At 41.4% G+C, this 21,492-nt stretch overlaps 1 protein-coding gene across 1 annotated transcript in view; it reads left to right on the top strand.

Annotated features, from left to right (window-relative positions):
* UNC5C (unc-5 netrin receptor C) overlaps positions 1-21,492 on the top strand; it is a 585,103-nt gene that overhangs the window by 555,590 nt on the left and 8,021 nt on the right. Inside the window, exons 14-15 of the mRNA XM_007946393.1 lie at positions 12,669-12,818; positions 16,018-16,182. Of these exons, the coding sequence (XP_007944584.1) occupies positions 12,669-12,818; positions 16,018-16,182 (315 nt within the window). The remainder of the gene's footprint in view (positions 1-12,668; positions 12,819-16,017; positions 16,183-21,492) is intronic.

Consider the following 21,492-nt stretch of genomic DNA (forward strand, 5'->3'; position numbering starts at 1 on the left):
AGAAGTGCAGCCAGTACTCCTTGGAAGCAAGAATGGCCAGACTTCATCTCATGCACTTTGGTCATGGTGTCAGAAGGGATCAACTTGAAGGAGGATATCATGCTTAGTAAAGTAAAGGTTCAGTGAAAAAGGGGAAGACTCTTAACAAGATGGATTGACACAGTGGCTGCAAGGATGGTCTTGAGGATAAAAGGATTGTGAGGATCATGCACGGCTGTGCAGTGTCTCGATCTGTCGTACATTGGGTCACTGAGTCAGAGCCAATGGCATCTGAAAACAACAAGTGATTTAAGTTTAGTCATTTGTTTCTGCCTTTCTCTACCTGGTAAGATTTCTAATCAGAAGGTGAAGAACTATTGGCAAGTATTTGGAGAGAAGAAGAGAAAGGAAACAAAGAAGGGAAGGAGGGAAGCAGGGACAGAGGGAGGCAGGAAAGGAGGGAGGAAAGAAAGAGAGGAAGGGAGTGAGTCCGGAAGGGAACAAGGAAGGGAGAAAGAAAGAAGCTAGACGCTAGATAATCCACAAACAGAATATTCACCTCTTGAGAAACTGGAAGCCAAAATGGTGCTTGCAAGGAAGTAGGTGGTGCAATTCAGAGCAGTGGTGAGAGAGAGAAGGCAACTTCTTGTGCATGTAATGGGTGAGCACAAGATATGGTTGAGCACAAGATGTGGGTGAGCACAGGACATGGGAGAGCACAGGACATGAGTGACCAGAGTCCAGGAACACTGGGCTCTTCAGCCTTGCTGTAGGCATCCCAGCACCGAGCAGTTTCTTGCACAAGGTCAATTCTTCTCCCAGGTTTGTAACTAAGCTACAACCTGGACCCTGTGGGAAGAGACTTGGTATATTCTTAATGATGTACTTCAAACATCTAAGTATCTAAGTGTATCCTGCGTTGTTGTCTGTGGGTTCCCAGTGAGCGATTGTGTAAGATTGATTTCAAGGGAAATTTTCCAAGTCTTGGGAGGAGGAAGAGGAACAAGGGAAGGAAAGGAGGCAGATGTAGTCTAACTCTCTTGGTAACGCAGAATGAAATCATCTGAGACTAGAAAACCCAGGATGGAGGTTTGCATGCCTTCTTCCTCTTTCCTTTCTCTGTCAGACCTTAATGAGGGCAGATCCTGTCATCTAAGAGCCTGAAAGAGTTCTGGGTACAGGCCAGAGGTGTCCACTGTGTAAGCAGAGGCCTTTAAACCAGCTTGGATTTATTGTGGCTCTTAAGTGGGCCAGCCTAATGGCTTGGCATGGATAATGTCTTGGTTTAATTGGTTATTGTGAAAGCTGCTTGTTTCTGCTGTGGAATCCCTTGTCCCTGCTTTTCAAGTAATCCCTCACAGTCTCCCTGAATCAATACAGCATCACTCAGGGTGGGCCCAGGAATCTGCTATAGAGGCAACCACTGTATTAGAGAAGGAAGCCCAGCCCTCAGGATTGCTCAAGCCCCCAGAGACACCAGGCTCTGAAGCAGAGGTCCTACTCCTGTTGACATTATGCCTGGAGTCTCTATGTGTGTGTAGAGGTGCTTGTCAACATGGAGGGCAGGATAGAAACACATTTGTTGATAACAGACCTTGGAGAAAGTCTTTTCAGGGTAACATAAAAGGGATATGGATAGACTGTACAAGGAAATCAGAAACTGACCCCATTTTTAGGTAAACAGAGTGAGCTCATCAAAGCAATAGGAAGATTCATCCAGAGCCCAAACGAATAGTAGATGTGGATGATACTGCAGGGCAGAAAACCTTTGCAAAGGAAGGTGACATTTATATTTCTGAGGAAAAAAGCCTAGATGATCCTAATTCCAATTATAGTATTTCTTTCCAAGGTCATGATATTTATCATAACACTTCCTAAATCTTTTGACCTTAAATATGTTTTTTTCTTATTCTCTCTTAAGGTGGGTGAAATATCCTAACCTTTGTGATCCAAAATTAGCCTGTCTGGAAACTGTTTTAGAGCTCAGAACACTATGTTATCATTACTTGTTTACACGTCAATCTCCACTTATGGACCACGAGCAGTTTGAGGCAGGGACAGGGACTTACTTGTTAGTTTGCACCAGAGCCTGGCATGGTTCCTGGCACATCATATGTGGTTCATCAACATTGAACAAATGCTCCCAGGAAGACTAAGGAGAGGAAAGCACTTAACCTGTAAAGTTATATCTTATTGATTTCTATGTGTGTTATTTTTTATATACTCATACTGATCTGTATTACATGTATACCTAAAATGATTTCATGCAGAAGCAATTCAGAAAATCAATCATTTGAAATATACGTGTGTTAGGTTGGGTTCTCTAGAGAGCAAAATCAGTAAAGCTTATAGAGAGAGAGAAAAAAAAAATTGTCTTAGGAAAATGGCTCATGCACTTAAAGAAGCTGGCAAGTCCCAAGTTCTTGGATTAAACTTCAAGCCGGAGGCTTTTCCTGGCTCATGCAGCTGCAGGGGCTGAGAAGCTCAAGATTGGCAGGCAGTATACTGGCTGCTGACTCCAACGAATGATGAATTCAAGATCTCTAGGCTGAATGGTGGATTGTTCGCTCACGGAGGGTTGTAGGCAGCACAACAGAATCCCAATCCACAGAAGAAGAGAGTCTCTTTTCCCAGGATGTCCACAAACATACTGGAAGCAGGCCACACCCCTACAGAAACTCCCCTTCAACAGACTGGCTGCTCAAAACATATACATCTGATCCCATCATGGGAACAACCCACATCATAATTGCTCAAACCACACATAATCTTAGTCCAGCCAAGTTGACACACAGCTCCAACCATCACAGTCCACCCCTGTCAACTTGGCAGTTGTACACATCTTCTTAATCATATATGTTCTCTCAATAAGGACAATTATAAAGTCATATTTGCGCCTAACATGATACACTAACATGCATACAACCGAAATGTATTAACCTTATTTACATTTCATAGTTTATAACAGAAGGAAACAAAAATATTTGATGCACATATATAATGAAGAAACATAACAATCACAGTCCTCATTTCTGCAACTGGTCATGTGGTCATAGCTGATATTCAGAACTACCTTCTTCCACCTCCCATTCTGTATTTCCCTTGCCCTCAACAAGCACCTCAGCTGGTCATGGTTCTTTGCCTAGTAGAGTAACCCAAACCTTCATTCCTGAAGGGTCTGGGCTGTTAGCAGTCATATCAGAATTGGGTTGTTGTAATTTTCCATTGACTTTGATCACAGTATTGGTAATACTAAGAGATGTCCTAAAGAATCTCTTGTATTCCAGACATATTCTTCTTTACCTTTATTATGTTTACCTTTACCTTTATTACACCTTAGTAATCAGGATCTATCACACCAGATAGTACAGTAATGCCATTCTTTGTCTGTTGATACAGAGGCATGAGGAAGCCAAAATGGCTGGGTGGCATTCTTAATTTCCAGTTCAATGCAATCAGTATTGTGGCTCCAGGTGGGAGTGTTCCTCCCTTTGGAACAAAGATCTCCAGATCCTCAGAGTGTAGGGTAGCAAATACAGGAAGCAAAAATTTTTTGAGTGGGTCACTAGAGGTACCACTCCCATTTCCACCCCTTGGTTCCTAGACCCATGAATCCTGGCTATTGAAGAAACAGCACCGTATATTGGACACTGGTTCAGAGCATATACAGCCTCCTGGAGAACATTGCCCCAACCCTTCAAGGTATTGGCACCATAATTATGTTTTCAGTAGGTCATTCCATTGTTCTATCAAGCCAGCTGCTTCAGGATGATGGGGAACATGGTAAGACCAGTGGATTCCATGAGCATAGGCCCATTGCCGCACTTCATTTGCTATGAAGTGAGTCCCCTGATCTGAAGCAATGCTGTGTGGGATATCATGATGGTGGATAAGGCATTCTCTAAGTCAACGGATGGTAGTTTTGGCAGTGCATGCAGAGAAGACGAATCCATATCCAGAATAAGTATCTATTCTAGTAAGAACAAAACGCTGTCCTTTCCATGATGGAAGTGGTCCAATGTAATCAATCTGCCACCAGGTTGCTGGTTGATCATCCCAGGAATGGTTCCATATTGCAGACTCAGTATTGCTCTCTGCTGCTGGCACACTGGGCACTCAGCAGTGGCAGTAGCTAAATCAGCCTTGGTAAGTGGGAGTCCATGTTGCTAAGCCCATGCATCACCTCCATACCTGCCACCATGGCCACTTTATTCATTTCCCCAGGAGAGGCTGGGGAAAACAGATGGCTGGTTTCCACTGAACGTGTCATCCTATCCACCTGACTGTTAAAGTCCTCCTCTGCTAAGGTCACCTTTTGATGGGCATTCACATGAGACACCAACATCTTTACTCCTTTGGCCCACTCAGAGATATCTATCCACATACCTCTTCTCCGTACATCCTTGTCCTCAATTTTCCAATCATGCTCCTTCCAAGTCCCAGATCATCCAGCCAAACCATTAGCCACAGCCCATGAATTCATATACAATTGCACATCTGGCCATTTCTTGTTTCATGCAATGTGAAGAGCTAGATGCATGGCTTGAAGTTCTTCCCATTGGGAGGATTTCCGTTCACCTCTTTCCTTAAAGGAAATCCCAGAAAGGGGCTGCAGTGCCAATGCTGTCCACTTTCGAGTGGTGCCTGCATATTGTGCAGAACCACCTGTAAATTAGGCATGAGTTTTCTCTTCCTCAGTCAGCTGATCATAAGGAACTCCCCATGAGGCCACAAGTGCAGACCAGGAGAGGGAAGGTGATGTGACTGGAGTGGAGACCATAGGTATTTGGACCACTTCCTCATGCAACTTACTCATGCCTTCAGGTCCTGCTCAAGCCTGATCTCTTATGTACCACTTCTATTTAATGATGGACTGCTGCTGTGCGTGTCCAACTTTATGATTCTGTGGGTCAGACAACACCCAGTTCATGATGGGAAGCTCAGGCCTCATGGTGACTTGGTGGCCCATGGTTAGGCATTCAGTCTCTACTAAAGTCCAGTAACAAGCTAAAAGCTGTTTCTCAAAAGGAGAGTAGTTCTCTTCAGAGGATGGCAGGACTTTGCTCCAAAATCCCAAGGATCTGCATTGTGATTCACTAATAGAACCTGCCAAAGACTCCAAACCACATCTCTATCTACTACAGACACTTCAAGCACCATTGGATCAGCTGGATCTTATGGCCCAGGTGGCAGAGCAGACTGCACAGCAGCCTCAACCTGTTGCAGAGCCTTCTCTTGCTCTGGGCCCCACTCAAAACTAGCAGCTTTCCGAGTCACTTGATAAATAAATAGGCTGCAGCAACACATCCAAATGAGGGATATGTTGCCTCCAAAATCCAAAGAGACCCACCAGATATTGTGCCTCCTTTTTAGTTGTGGGGGAAGCCGGATACAATAACTTATCCTTCACTTTAGTAGGAATATCTCGACATGCCCCACACCATTGGACCCCTAGAAATTTCACTGAGGTGGAAGGTGCCTGAATTTTTGTTGGGTTAATTTCCCAACCTCTAGCACGCATATGTCTCACCAATAAGACTAGAGTCATCGATACTTCTTCTTTACTAGGTCCAATCAGCATAATGTCATCAATATAATGGACCAGTGTGATGTCTTGTGGACGGGAAATGTGATCAAGATCCCTACAGACTAAATTATGACATAGTGCTGGGGAGTTGATATACCTCTGAGGAAGCACTGTGAAAGTATACTGACCTTGCCAGCTGAAGGCAAACTGTTTCTGATGGTCCTTTGAAATAGATATTGAGAAATAGGTGTTGGCCAGATAAATAGCTGCATACCAAGTACCAGGAGATGTACTAATTTGCTTAAGCAGTGAAACCATATCAGGAACAGTAGCTGCAACTGGAGTCACACCACCTGATTAAGTTTACGATAATCTGCTGTCATTCTCCAAGATCCATCTGTTTTTTTCCACAGACCAAATAGGTGAATTAAATGGGGATGTGGTGGGAATCACTACGCCTGCATCCTCCAAGTCCTTGACAGTGGCCGTAATTTCTGCAACCCCTGCACTGCAGCCTGAACCTGCGGTATTGCTTTTGGTTTACTATTTTTGTAGGAAGAGGCAGTTCTAATGGCTTCCACTTGACTTTTCCTACAATAATAGCCCTTACTCCACATGTCAGGCACCCAATGTGTGAATTCTGCCAATTTCTCAGTATATTTATTCCAATTATGCATTCTAGAACTGGGGAAATCACTACAGGATGCATTTGGGAACCCACTGGACCCATGTGAGACGCACCTTAGCTAAGACACGATCAATAACTTGACCTCCATATGTCCCCACTCTGACTGGTGGGCCACAGTGATGCTTTGGGTCTCCTGTAATTAATGTCAGTTCAGAGCCAATGTCCAGTAATCTCCAAAAAGTCTGATTATTTCCTTTTCCCCAATGAAGTGTCACTCTCGTAAAAGGCCTCAGATCCCTTTGGGAAAGGCTGGGAGAAAGATTGACATTATAGATTTTTGATGTAGTGGGGTCCTTCCTCAAAAGGACCCAGCCTACCCTTCATTCAAGGGGTTGTGTTTCTGTAAACTGACTCAAGTCTGGGAATTGATTGAGAGGCCATGACTCTGTATTTTGGTGATTCAATCTAGGCTGCCATTCACGTGACCTAGAATTCTTCTCTCTATGCAGATCAAGTAAATATTTAGTAGGTTTGCCATCTATTTCACTACTAGGAACACCATGATTAAGTAGCCAATGCCATAATTCCACATGAGTCAGACTATTCTGATTAGTGTTCCGACTCTGCTGTCCATTATGGTAACCACTCCCACCTTGCCTTTGTTGATTAACTGATCAACAGTTAATTGGCCCCTACTACCATGGAGTCCAATCAGCCCCATCATCATTAAGTGTCTTAGTTCAATTAGGGCAGTTCCCACTGTCAAATCCTGCTTACATGAGATAGCAATCACAGCAGTCTTCAAGGATGCTGGGGCTCCTTTCACAAATTTATTCCTCACCGTACTGGTGAGAGGCATGTCTTCTGGACTCTCCATTTCTGGCTCTAGGGGTCTAGTCTGATAAATCCATTCTAACAAGCCAATTTCCCTAAGCCTCTGGATACCTTCTTCTACCTTATACCAAGTCAGGTCTGGTAGGCCTTGACTTAAGGTAGACCACCACATAATCCATGCTTCAGTAAGCCAACCAAATAAACTATTATATCCTTTCTTAACATCTTGAGTTGAAACATTGAAGGAAGAGTCCATACTTAGTGGACCTAAATCAATAAACTCAGACTGATCCAACCTTACATTCCTTGCACCATTATCCCACACCCTCAGTAGCCATTCCCATACATATTCTCCAGGTTTCTGTCTGTACATGTTGGCAAAATCAAGTAGATCTTTTTGGGTGTAGCATACCACCTACTCAGTCACACTTTGTATTTCACCTTTTGGAGCTTACTTGGACTTAACTTTAGTTAAGGGTCTAGCAGCAAAAATGGGTGGTTGGGGCAGTTCCTGAGAAAGTTCAGCAATGTTTTTCATGGCCTCTGCCTCAGGCAATGACTCAGCAAGAACAGTCAAGTTAATCCCATCAATCTGAAGTGCAGGGGATAATGGTTTTACGGTAATCCCTTTAGATGGAAGGGATTCAACAGAATTTACATGCTCCATATCCTGATCTTCCTGACTATCTGTCCATATGTCCCCATTCCAGGTTTCAGGATCCCATTTTCCCATTTTTTCCCAATCAATGCCCTCACTTTAACTTCAGACACCATTCTGGGTTGGCAATTTAATTGGCATTGTAACTCAGCCACTTTTACAATAAGACTTTGGGTTTGGTTTTCCACAATGTCAGCTCTGTTACTGGAAGAAATAAGGTTTTCTTTCAGAGCACAGCTGGGAACATTGTGTCACTCACAGACAGTTGTAGGCAGTGCAACAGAATCCCGATCCACAGAAGAAAAGAATCTCTTTTCCCTGGATGTCCAAAAATATACTGGAAGCAGGCCACACCCCTAGGGAAACTCCCCTTCAATGGATTGGCTGCTCAAGACATATACATCTGATCCCATCATGGGAAAAACCCACATCACAATTGCTCAAACCACACAGAATCATGGTCCAGCCAAGTTGACATGCAGCTCCAACCATCACAACATGTTGCAGCATATTTTATAAAATAGGATCTTCTGTAACACATCACAAACAATAACAATTACAACTGTAAAAATATGCAACAGAAACCTAGTTATCCCATCAAATGGGTTTGTTTCTTCTATCTAATACACCAGGCTTATATATGGATTTACTGTATGTGGCAGGTTATCTCCAACTTATGCAGTTTTAGGTAATTTTAGATTCCAAGGACTTTTTTTATTTCTTGATTGTAATATCTTTAATTTGGCTTTGGTTATTGTCTTCTCCTTTATTTTTGTTATATTTCTTCCAAATTAAACATTCTGAGTGTGATGATAGCAGTTGCTTCTTTGCAGGGAAAAAGCATTAAATTTTTATAGGAATTCTTCATACTGGATCATTCATTCCAAGAAAATGTCTGATTTCTCCCAGAGATACTAGTGAAAAGATGGGTGCCTCAGCCAGCAGTCCTAAAAGTGAATTTTCTGAGTTCATATCCAGTGAATTATTGAGGCACAAAACCAAGAAACAAACTGACTACCATTGAGTCAATTCCAACTCATAGTTACCCCCTTTAGGTTTCCAAGGTGGTAAATCTTTATGGAAATAGATTACCCAGTCTTCCTTCTGCAGAGTGGCTGGTGGGTTTGAACCACCAACTTTCTGGTTAGCAGTCAAATGCCTTAGGCACTATACCACCTGAGCTCCTTGGGCACAGAAAGACAGTACATCTGTGATTATTTATTTTAGCTCAAACTTATTATTTATTTATTTTTTTATTTTGTAGTGTAAAATTATACTGATGCATTAATATAGGAACATAATTTATTAAAAAAATAAAAATCAGAAGTGCATGTTCAAATATCTGACTGAAAGCAATGTGCACTCAAGCAATAGCCAGGTTCCAATGAGTTAATTCAGCTCATAGTGGCCCAATGTGTGACAGAGTAGAATTGTGCTCCATTTCTCCATTTCAATGGCCCATTTCTCAGAATTATATAGCCAGATGTTTCTTCTAAGGTGCTTCTGAGTAAACTCATGCTTCTAATCTTTTGAATAGCAAATGAGTGCATTAACCACTTTTACTACGCAAGGACATCAACTTTTCTTCTTCTTCTTTTTTTCTTTTTTTAATGTACTCAAATAAGTTTAAAGACATGTGCTCTAAGCATGGATGCATTCTAATGGGCACTATGTCTTTCACCAGGGTTAGAAATTGAGAAAAGAAAGTCAAGTCCCTTCCAGCTCTGTGCAGCTGCTTTGCATTACTCCTGGTTGATGGAGAGATGGAGAGCTCAAGAATGTGGAAAAGAGTTCATTCTCTGATGCTATTCCACTCTTCTAAGCCAGGCCTCATTGTCCTTAAAATGGCACTATATTTTGTTGTTGCTGTGTACTGTTGTGTTGTGAGTGCCATCGTTACAGTCATTGCTGTTTGAGCTCATTGTGGCAGCCATTGTGTCAATACACCTCACTGAGGACCTTCCACATTTTCGCTGACCCTCTACTTCACCAAGTGTGATGTCCTTCTCCAGGGACTGGTCCTTCCTGACAACATGACCAAAAGTACATGAGATGAGATCTCTCCATCCAAGGATTCCAAGGATCATTCTGGCTGTACTTCATCCAAGACAGATTTGTTTGTTCTTCTGGCAGTCCATGGTATAGTTGACATTCTTTGCCAACACCATAAGGCAAAGTCATCAATTCTTCTTCAGTCTTCCTTATTCATTGTCCAACCTTCAAATGCATATAAGGCCACTGAAAAATACCATGGCTTGGATCAGGTGCACCTTAGTCCTCAAAGTGATATATTGGCTCTTTAACACTTTGAAGAAGTCTTTTGCAGCAGATGTGCTGGATACAATGCATCATTTGATTTCTTGACTGCTACTTCCTTGGGTGTGGATTGTGGATACAAGTAAAACGAAACCCTTGATACCTTCAATATTTTCTCCATTTATCATTGTGTTGCTTTTTGGTCCATTTGTGAGAATTTTTTTTTTCCTTTATATTGAGATGAATTTGGTACATCCACCAAAAATGGGCCACATTAAGCCAGCCCAATCTCTTTTTCCATTAGGGAAGACTCTTTGCCATTACATTTGAGGAAATTGATGAAGAAACCAAGGACTTGTTGAGATTTATTCCTGGGCTTACTCCAAGCCAAACTTTGCAGTCAAAATACAGTATTAGATTTCTCGACTTCATGGCCAATAGGCAGTTTAGTTTTTTTTTTTTTTTTTTCTCCCCTCAGTGATCCTCCCTGCCTAGAAAACTGGTAATGTTCTCCATATCCTCTGACAGTCTATGTTGATTATAAGAATGGGTTGTGGATTATACATTGTTGGGTACAATTACCTCCCAGAATACAATGAATCTTCTTTTAGACATCCCAGGGAGATAATTTGGACATAATGAAGATCTATAGTAATCAGATAATTACTATCGATTGCTCTTTAGACGTCTTGATGAGGTAATTAGGGCGCATGGAAAGAAGCTAGAACTGATTGATTGGCATGACTGTAATCTCAAAGATTTCTAATTATGTTTCTTTTCTTCTAATGGCTTATAAACAAACATCATTTTAGCTTTAGAATTTGTCAGGTGCCAGGTTCACTGGGAACATCGGCTTTCTCTATTATGCTAACTAGACACCGAGCATGATCAACATAAGCTTATTATGCCTTCCTGCTGAAGCAGAAGAAACTGCAATTAACCCTCACTTTTCTTATTCTTTCTTTCCACTTGGCTGGATTCTTGTTGAGGAATGGGCTGTGCAGTGTTGTGGGAAGGCATTCTGTAAGGAACATGTGCAACTCTGGGTGAGATGGATCTTTTGGTCTACTAGGGCTCCTTGGAGTCTGCTAAGCTGCAGGCAAAATGGAGCAAGTGTGATGGTACAGCATATGTGTCCACTTGGTCGAGTGTGGTTGGCGGTTGGTTGGCTGCTGAGGCTGTTGTCACAAATAATAGCTATTCATCAGCAAGTAACATTAAATATCAGGTCAATACTTTCTGACAATTGGGCTGTGTACATCTCTACTTCAATGTGCTATTGCCTCATCTCTTCCATTAGATGCTAATTAGAGGAGTCCCTGTCCAAGACCACATTCCACATTATCCTACTATTTCCTACATTTTTAGTGAACTGACAGAAAGATTATGGATGCTAAGAACCACTTACAGAAGCAGCTTGGAATGAGCTGTTTACCTCTAATCAATGATGTTGGTATGCTCCATACCAATAGGCCTACACACACAGAAGATGGAATTCATTCACTATATGCAAGATGGATACATTTCTTTGTATAAGGCAACCTGGTCCTCATACTAGCAAGTCTCCATTGTGACGCACCTGTGCTTGGTTATGCCATGCTAGGTGCTCTGTATATAGGTGAGGAATGACCTGAATATGAGCCTGTGTTGTTGAAGTTCAAGCATTCTACTCAAATCTCACCAGAAAAATAAATTATTATATATATATATATATATATATATATATATATATATAAAACCCATTATTTTCATGAACCCCTATAATAAAAAGAATGGTCATCATTTGTCCACATATTTGATTGTGTCACTAACACTTTTAAAGCATAACAGAAGCAAAGTGCATGGGGAAGGTTCAGACAGCAAAGAAGACACAGGATATTTTGTTCATTGATAACTTATGGGTTTGCTACTGTTTAGGTAATTGCAGCTGTAGTTGGAAAGGCTTCATTAACTCCCATTAACTAGCTTGAGAAATGGAAATATACATAGAATTTGTCTTTGTGCTACATCTTTATAGTGTAAGTAAGTCACATTGCAAATTTTTGATCAAACACAATTCTTGAGAAACAAGGTAGACTTTTGAAATTTAATCTTAAGAACTATTTAGTTCAACATGTGGGGCTGAAAAATGGAAAATGTTGTGTTAGAGTAATTTCCACTAATTTGTATTAGAATAATTTCCACTAATAGGAAACATAATGAGCTTATTAAAAATTATATATTTTTTTATAATTGGGAATCATGCAACGAATCACCATAAGCAGCACTTGTTATTTTATTTCTGTACTTAAAGAAACTACAAGAGATTAAATTAAATATCTAAATACATTCTAAGACTTTGTTTGTTTTCATTGGTTTTACCAAGTACAAAACAGGTTTTATTTCCTGGTATTTGCCCCATTCCCTAAAAGTAAATTGCCAACCTACTTTATTTATTTATTTATTTATAATTGAGATTCTTCCAATTTGGGCCTGTGATTAGTTTCCTGTATTCGATTAAATATTCTACTTGTGAGTCAGGGAGTGCAGACTGTACTGAATTTGCTCCATAATAGTGTGATGAAGATTGTGGAAACATAGTTGTCATAGGGTCCAGGGAGACCCTAATAATGGCAGAGGCCTCAGTTGCAGGGCCTTGAGGCTATTAGATGTGGATTTCATGGTGTTACATTTATCACGTATGGTGTTCAGAAGACACAGTGAAGAAACATTCCCATTTGACGATTGAACTTGAAGGAATTGATGTCATTCAATAATTTGCTTTTGGTTTGGGCATGTCGTTGTAGGAAGTTTTACAGCTTGAAAGACAGATGGGAGGACAGCTCCTAGAAGAACCGAAGGCTCTACATTTTAAAGGCAGCACCCACAACCTGCGCCTGTCAATTCACGACATTGCCCATTCCCTCTGGAAGAGCAAATTGCTGGCTAAATATCAGGTAACTCTTTCACATTGCACTGAAGGCTTGGAGACAACTCCAAGAAAGATGAGTGAAATTATATAGGTATTAGAAATCTTCAGAAAACAATCCTAAATCAGTACTTTTTTTCTCCAAAATAGATAGGAGTTATTTAGGATTTTTGAAAAATGTATTTTTTAAAATTTTTATTGTGATTTGGGTGAAAGTTTACAGAGCAAATTCATTTTCCATACAGCAGCTCATACACATTTTGTTTCATGTCATTGAGTGCAGTTCCCCAAAATGTAACAGCTCTCTTTCCACTTCCTCCCCATAGTTACCTCCACTCTGTGGAAAACTAAACATTTTTAAAGGAATCTTTTCTTCTTTAAAATTGTCCTCAAATGACTGTACTATTTTTGTTTTATTTTTAGTAACTAAAAGACTTCCAATTCCATCATCTCAATAAACTTTCAGAATAAAATTTCACATTGAATTGACAAAAATAGTCTCAAATGAATTCATAGGGAAAACAGAACATTGTTACCCCATGTGACACAGATTAGGTTTTAACCTTGCTAGAAGTCACTTTGGGAACTCTGGTAGCATAGTGCCTAAGGCACTTGACTGCTAACCAGAAGGCTGACAGTTCAAACCCACCAGCCACTCCTCGGAAGGAAGATGGGGCATCTACTTCTGTAGTGATACTGACTACGAAACCCAAGGAGGGGTCTCTATGAGTCGGGTCCGACTTGACAGCACATAACAACAACAACAACAACAACAGAAGTCTTAAGGAGCTCAGTGCTGCAATGGTTAAGGCATTTGGCTGCTAACCAAAAGGTCAGTGGTTCCATGGAAGAAAGATGAGACAATCTGCTTCTGTGAAGAAAGCCCTCAGGGGTCTCTGTGAGTTGGAATTAACTCCAAAGCAGTAAGTTTGGTGTTTTTAATTTTTTTTAAGGAGTAACTTTCTATTGTTTGGGAACTGAAATAGCATGTAACAATACAAACCAGTCAGAGTCATATTAAATAACAGGCATAAAAATACTAATCCCAAGTGTCATGCTGTTTACCTGTGGGAAAATCATAGGCCTCTCAAGGGGTTTTCACCTCCTCTACTAGTCAGCCTGAGCTATCAGGAGACGAACTGTTTTGATGGGATTTCTGGCTCAGTACCTAGTCCTGGGAAATATAAGATACATTTAGAAAACCTTTGAATCCATGTCTACACACATGCAAATCCAATCCCAAGCCCCACTACTACGGCCAAACTTGATTTCTTTAGTAAGGGAATAAAAGGAAGACTTTTTAGCTCCATTTTTACACTCATATATCAACAACTTACTCAGAAATTGTAGAAGAAAACCCTATGAGTTTGTTAACAATTGCAAGCTTTGATGGGTTGTATAACCAAGTCTCTTTTAGAATAGGCTCAGCACTTGATCCAAGAAAGCCAATTTTTGACTTATTAAATCTCTTCCTTTGCTTTCTTCTATTTTACAACTGCCATAAAATTCCACAAATCTACTCCTTTTATAAGCAATGTCCTATATACATACAATCATAATGGAAACTACTCTTAACAATAATGATATGTGGTATTAGTTATAGATAACCTTGGTTAGGGTCACTAGGTGGACAAATGATTTACACTCAACTATTACTCTATGGCAGCCACTCCTCAGAAGGAAGGTTGGGCAATCTACTTCCATAGTGATACCACCTCCGAAAACCAAGGAGGGGTCGCTGTGAGTCGGATCTATTCCACGGCACATAACAACAACAACAACATTAACCTATGGCAGAGTGCCTAAGGCATTTGACTGCTAACCACAAGGCTGGCAGTTCAAACTCACCAGCCCCAACTAAGAAGGAGGATTGGGCAAGTTACTTCCGTAGTGATACCACCTCAGAAACGCAAGGAGGAGTCACTATGAGTCAGAACCGACACAATGGCAATGAGTTTGGTTTTGGTTTAGGTATATGAGTTAGGTACTCTGTTGATAATTCTTTTGCAGATGAGGAAACTGAGGCATGGAAAGGTTAACTAACTTGTTCTAAATCACCAAGTAAGGAGGTTGTACTCATTCTTAATGAATTTGGCTACAAACTCTCCACTCTTAATCACTATGCTCTCCTATTTTTTATGTACCAACCTTTTCTTTTCTTTATTGCAAAAAGTCTAGAATGGTCCCTCTTAGAGGTGGTCTAAAACCAAAGCAAACCTGTGGCAGTTGAGTCAATTTGTGGCACCCCATGTGTTAGAGCGTAGAACTGCCTCATCAGATTTTCTTGGTTGTAATCTTTATGCCGAAGGCATTGACTGCTAATCAGAAGGCTGGCAGTTCAAGCTCACCAACCACTCCTCAGAAGGAAAATGGGGCAATCTACTTCCATAGACATACCACTTCAGAAACCCAAGGAGGGGTTGCTATGAGTCAGAACCAACTCTACAGTGAGTTTGTTTTTTTTTTTGTTTGTTTGTTTTGAATCTTTATGGAAGCAGATCATCAGGCCTTTCTTCCAAGATACTGACAGGTGGGTGTTAACCACCTACCATTAGAGTAGCAGTCAACTGCAAATCTTTTGTGCCACCTGGGGCCCTAGGGGAGGTCTGTTGTTGTTGTTTTGAAAAATTAAGTCCATTAGAGGCTTGGTGCTTTTCTGGTCAAGGGCTTTTCTAAGATAGCTACTGTAATGTACAGTTTCCCAAATGTAGTAAGTTTTGACTTTCTCCTATTCTGGGCAGAGGGAAGATGCAGGCATAAAAGGAAACTATATCACTGCATTATCCTTTGCTTTTATCCAGAATATCATGGTGGGGATTCCTTTTAATGAGCAGTAACTGGTGCATATAGGTTTTAGTTTGGAAATTTTTTTTTTTTTTTTTTTTTTTTTTAATCATTTACACTGGTTTTTTTTTTTTTGTAAGTGAGAGACACATTGCAGACTGGTTATGTGCCTGGACGCTGAAGGTCGATTCCCTGGATTCAAATCTCAGCTCTGCCATTAACTAACTGTGTGACTTTGGGTTAGTTATTTAATCTCTAAGGGCCTCAGATTTTTTTTTTTTTTTCCCATCTGGAAAGAGAAGCAGGATGTCCTTTAGCACAGGGCTATTAGGAGGATTAAATTAATTAATATGTATACTGGGAGGAGTATCTGGCAGCAAACAACTTAGTGGTTATTTCACTCTTAATCTCTCATTTGTGGTTAATACTTTTCTATTCTTTAGGAAATTCCTTTTTACCATATCTGGAGTGGGTCTCAAAGAAACCTCCATTGCACCTTCACTCTGGAAAGATTTAGCCTGAACACAGTGGAGCTGGTTTGCAAGCTCTGTGTGCGGCAGGTAGAAGGAGAAGGACAGATTTTCCAGCTGAACTGTACTGTGTCAGAGGTAAGATGCTCATGTCTGTCTCAGAAACCCTGGGGAAGAGGACCCTCAGCAGAAGGGACAGTGTGGGAAAATTGCCATCTCCATTTATGCCATATGGGAGACCCTGAGAAATTTTCTCTATGTTCTTTCTGTTCATGAATAGAACAATAGTTTTTTTTTTTTTCTATTATAGCACAAGGTTTATTTGTTGGTTTGTTTTTGCAAAAGTAGAATAACTATAAAAACATTAAATGTGGTCAGTGTCTCTTTGATAAACATAAAAGAATCTAATGGGGAAACTATTTAAAAAAAAAAAAGTCTTACTTTTTTATGACATGAATTTAAGGACTATGTTCTAACTTTTGGAAGCAGATTCTGAATTTCAAGAATACGGTTTAATTTAAAGAGCGTGCACATGAAGTACCTTTTCTTGAAGCATCCCTTGATGCGCCCACATGCCCTGCTTCCTCCATCTGTCTCTCATCCATTTCTGCCTCTTCCCTCGGAGAACTCGCCTACCTTTACCCTAATCTTTTGCAACTGAAAAAGGTGCAGGAAGAGAGATAAGCCTCAACACACTCCCCCCACTGTCTCCTTTTCTCTCCATTTTTTCCTCTACGTTGAAAGCAGAACTTTCTTGGTCTCCTTTCTCATAAGTCTGTCTCCAACTGTAAGAAGATAAGTCCCTGTCTCCAGGGTGGAGGTAGGTTCCAGCAATAGAAGCAAAATCTATGTATTTTTCCCCCTGGTGGCCATCACCTTTGATGATCTTCACACCCTTTAGTTGGACACTTTTATATGTTCATACTGTAGCAATAACAACAATCCCTGCTAGTCAAAATGTCCCTGGAAGGAAACGGAGGCACTCATGCCTTCATCTGTTATCTTGGAGCCAAAGGCGGTAGTATGAAAAGTGGTAACCCTTCACATCAGAGGAACAAAGGAAAAAGAACATGAGGAATGGTCACAAGGCACAATCTTCTGGGGCCTCATGACGCTAATCTTCATGCCACTTGCTGAGCCACAAAGCACAGGGTTGTCGTATTTTAAAACTGCAGTGGGACAGTCTATGATTTAAAATATCACTTCTCCCTCACTGTCTCATGCACAGTGACGAATGAAATGTCAGTGTGCTTAACTTGTCCTGCTCTCATGTCATATTTAAAGACTATCTTCCGAAGTAAACTGAGGGGGGAGAAGAGCATGTCAGCCTCAACGACGCTCCATCCTTCTTTCCCACAGCCCGCCGCTGTGTGGTCATCATTTCCTCCTGTAGTTTCATGAGACTTTTGACTCATAAACAACTTTAGTCACAGACCCCAGTGACATTCATAAGAAATGATCTCGGTGTCAGGGTGCCATGGCAACCGCCTAGCCTTCCATGCACAGGCCCTATCTCCCAGCACACAGCACCACCCCTGCTGGCTTGAGAGGGTGTTTTCACTTTCCAGGCCCAGCAGGTCTGCAAAGTTCAATAACCACCCAGCTCCAATGACAACAAAGGCTATGGAATTTTGGAGGGGAGCGAGGAGGTCTGGCCCTTTGATGCTTGCTTTCTGTTCAGCATGAACATTTGCTGTGCGATGAAAAGGTGGATCAGATGCAGCCACAAATGAAAGAGAGCCCTTCACTGCTCTCCCCTGCTAAGACCGCCACCTCCTCACAGAGAAAAGATAGTTTTGCATAGTGATCACCATTTAAGGACTTTTTTTCTTATGCCAACATATAGGAAAGATTATTTCTTTTGCAACTAAGCGACAGTCAGCTCAGAGAGGTCTCATAGTGGAGGCATTTGCCCATGCGCAACAGAGGAGCAAAGCGTATTGAGCTGAGGGAGGGGAGAACTGAGCAGAGTTCAGACGACTTGGGGGATTAAGGGACACTCTTTGCTTTTACTTCTGGGTCACTGGCTGAGTCCCACCATTGTTGTTAGCATCTGAATGCTGGTGCAGGATTCATGGAGGAGGGAGTGTGGGCCTGGGTGCTGATGTCAGAGGGCTTGGCATTGCCCCCATGAACAATTGACTCTGGAGAGTCCTGCGACCCTGATCCTCATCAAAAGCTCCGAGAAGGGGTCCAATATGACCGCCAAACCATAAACAAATAAAGAAAAGATTCCATTTGTGGTCTCTTTCTTCTGAACAGGGCTCCTTCCTAGGGTCACACAGCAAGTTGGCAGGTGGGCTGGGTTAAATATTCTTATGTCCTAGCTCCTAAGAATGAGTTGACTTTCCAGGAATGTGCCAACCTCCCCTTTACCCCCCAGTTGCTCCCCACTCAGTGGCACTCACAGAGTAGTTATTTATAAACTGAGGGCATCCCTCAGCCCCTCTAGCTAAGGAGAGGACCTGCTGCCTGCCACAGAAACCAGGCTGGGCTGGGCCCCATAGCAAACGTGACATTATTCACCAGTTGCAATTGAGTCAGTTCTGACTCATGGTGACCCTATGTGTTGTTGTTGTTATGTGTCATTGAATCATCTCCAACTCATAGCAACCCCCCTTGGGTTTCTGAGGCAGCATCACTACAGAAATAGATTGCCCAACCTTCCTTCTGAGGAGTGGCTGGTGAGTTTGAACCGCCAAGCAGTCAAGTGCCTTAGGCACTACGCAACATTTTGGTTAGCAGCTGAGTGATTTAGAGATGATGGTTACTTCAAGAGCTGACTGATTTTTCTTCTCTGGGGGTTTTTGCAAGAGTTTTCTTAACTATAAAAAACCTTCCTTCCCCACCCCCACCCATGCCAGAGATGAAATTTAAGAATGAAAGAATGAAAGAGTAAAAGTATCGGCATGAGTGAATGTCAAAGTGTACGTGATGCTGAATTTTTTTTTCTATCACTTGCCCATCCTAGAGAGTGGGCGGGGGATGTAATAACCAGGAAGCTACCCACTACTCCAAGAGATGCAAGGGTTTAGAGAAGAGAGAGAAATTTTCCTTCTTCCAGGCCTCCTGTTAATTTTAGCCATAGACAAAGATCCACCCTAGGAAGTTCCTAAGTGGACAGTTCAGTGGGAACATAGGCAATTACATAATCCCTTATGCCTTAGTTTCCTCATGTGTAAAACTTGTGTAAAAATAGCATACAGTCATGGGTCTGCTATGAGAGGTAAATGAGTGAATATTAGCAATTGCTCTGAACAGAATTTGGTTGGTAGCAGATGCTCAATATATGCTCACCATTTATTATTGTTCCCATTAATGTCGTTAGCATACCTACGTTCTTGAGTAAACTCCTTCAGTACAGGCTGTGAGACCTGTCACCCAACTTTAGTTTTCCTAACTATAAAAATTAGTTAATTTAAAAACTCAGTCATTCCTATAAAAATAAATTATAAATGAATATAAATAAAGGAAAATCAGCTCCCAGGGAGAAGAAGATGGCTTCCACTCATGAGAAGGTTTATCACACCGTTGCTAATCATGGCTTTGAACCTGGCAAAAAGTGCACCTTTAGGGCACAGTGTTAGTCATCTATTTTAATAATGCATCTCCAGATAACAACTATTAAAATTTCTTTCATCTGTTAGATCTTATAACCTCTATTAACTATTGATACATAACACTTGTGTCTACAAAGAGTATCATTTAAAGGGACAAGATAAAATCATTCTGCTGCAACTAGGCCATCTCTTTACCTTTCTACCTTTCTTTTTTCTATCTAAAGCCTATTGAAAATCACCATTGCAGAATTCTTGTTCTTCTAAATGACTTTAGGATGAGTCAGCAGGTGAGAGAGGAAAATTGTTTCTACTGTGGAATCCTGAGAATATGTGCTGTCACCCATTACAGCTGTTTGGTTAATGTTGAAAAATCAAATGTTTAACTAAGGCAGTTATAACTTCAAAGGCAGATGGTACCAATATCATAAACAATTATTATAATAGGCATTGTGTGAGAGTAAACTCTACTTTCACCTGGAAGTAAAAGAAGAACTAATAGCAACTGAACTTACTAACGTGAAATGTGAATGTGTGTGTGTGTGTGTGTGTATTTTTCCCCCAGCAAGGCCCTGTCAGCCATTTGATAAGAGAGACAAGAAATAATGCCTCTTCAGCTTATTTCTCTCCACAGAATTAAATAGTAACAGTAGCCAGGACTCAAGAGCTGAGGAATTCAATGTCCACATGAAATAGAGACAAGAAAGGAGGGACAAAATGGATCTGGAAGCAAACCTTCCTGAGATTCATGAGTATTTTTAACTGGCCTTCCACTTCAGGATTGTGCAAGAACAACCATATCTTTAGCCACATGTAGTTGAAAGAAAACTCAATTTTATGGGATTAGCTTCTATCAGGGACTGGTTACATGCTCTTTCTGCACTAGAGAAAAATATTTTCATTCACTTCAACATTAATTGAGAAGCTCAATTAATATTAATTAGCAATCAGACGAAGGGATTAGGTGAGGAGGGGAAACTCAGGCCCACCCAGAGTAGCAGGCCGGAAGAGCAGGAGAAAGGGGATAAAAGCCTTGAACCAGGACAGAAGAGCAGTCAGCCCCAGGGTTACAGGTAAGGAGAGACAACGCAGGGACGCCCAGAGTAGAAGGCCGGAAGAGCAGGAGAAAGGGGATAAAATTCAGGAAGCCAGAGAGAAGAGCAATCAGCCAAAGAGATTAGGCGAGGAGGGGAAACTCAGGCCCGCCCAGAGTAGCAGGCCAGAAGAGCAGGAGAAAGGGGATAAAAGCCTTGAACCCAGACAGAAGAGCAGTCAGCCCCAGGGTTACAAGTGAGGAGAGACAACGCAGGGACGCCCAGAGTAGCAGGCCGGAAGAGCAGGAGAAAGGGGATTAAAAGCCAAGAAACCAGACAGAGGAACAGTCAGCCACAGGGACCCAGGTGGGGGTGATACGAGAGGTCTCCAACAGCAGGACAAAATTGTCTGTCGGTTTGTCCTACTGTGGTGACATGTAGGTGTGAGTTTTAAGGCTGAGCCTCTTGTGTTTAAAACCCAGCAAGATGCACCTGGTGCACACACAGGTAAAAGCCCAGCTTTAGACTGAGACAGACTAGGAAGAAGAAAGAGGCCGTCCACTTCTGAAAGAATCGGCCAGGGAAAACCTTATGAATAGCAAAGAAACATTGTTTGGTACATTACCACGCACCTTTAGGAATAGTCCATTTAGGCTAGAAGGCTCTCATAATAGGACTGGGAAAGAGCTGCAACATCTGAGTAAACCCAGCCTTACTCAGATGGAAAAGAGAAAGCTTTTGAGGCCTTCATTTGCTGATGTGGCACCACTCAAATTGAAGAGAAACAGCCGCAGACATCCATTAATCATCAGAACATGGAATGTACGAAGTATGAATGTAGGAAAATTGGAAGTTGT

The sequence above is a fragment of the Orycteropus afer genome, unplaced genomic scaffold (assembly GCF_000298275.1).
Source record: "Orycteropus afer afer isolate SDZICR_OR568_19922 unplaced genomic scaffold, OryAfe1.0 scaffold00159, whole genome shotgun sequence".
Lineage (NCBI taxonomy): Eukaryota > Metazoa > Chordata > Mammalia > Tubulidentata > Orycteropodidae > Orycteropus > Orycteropus afer.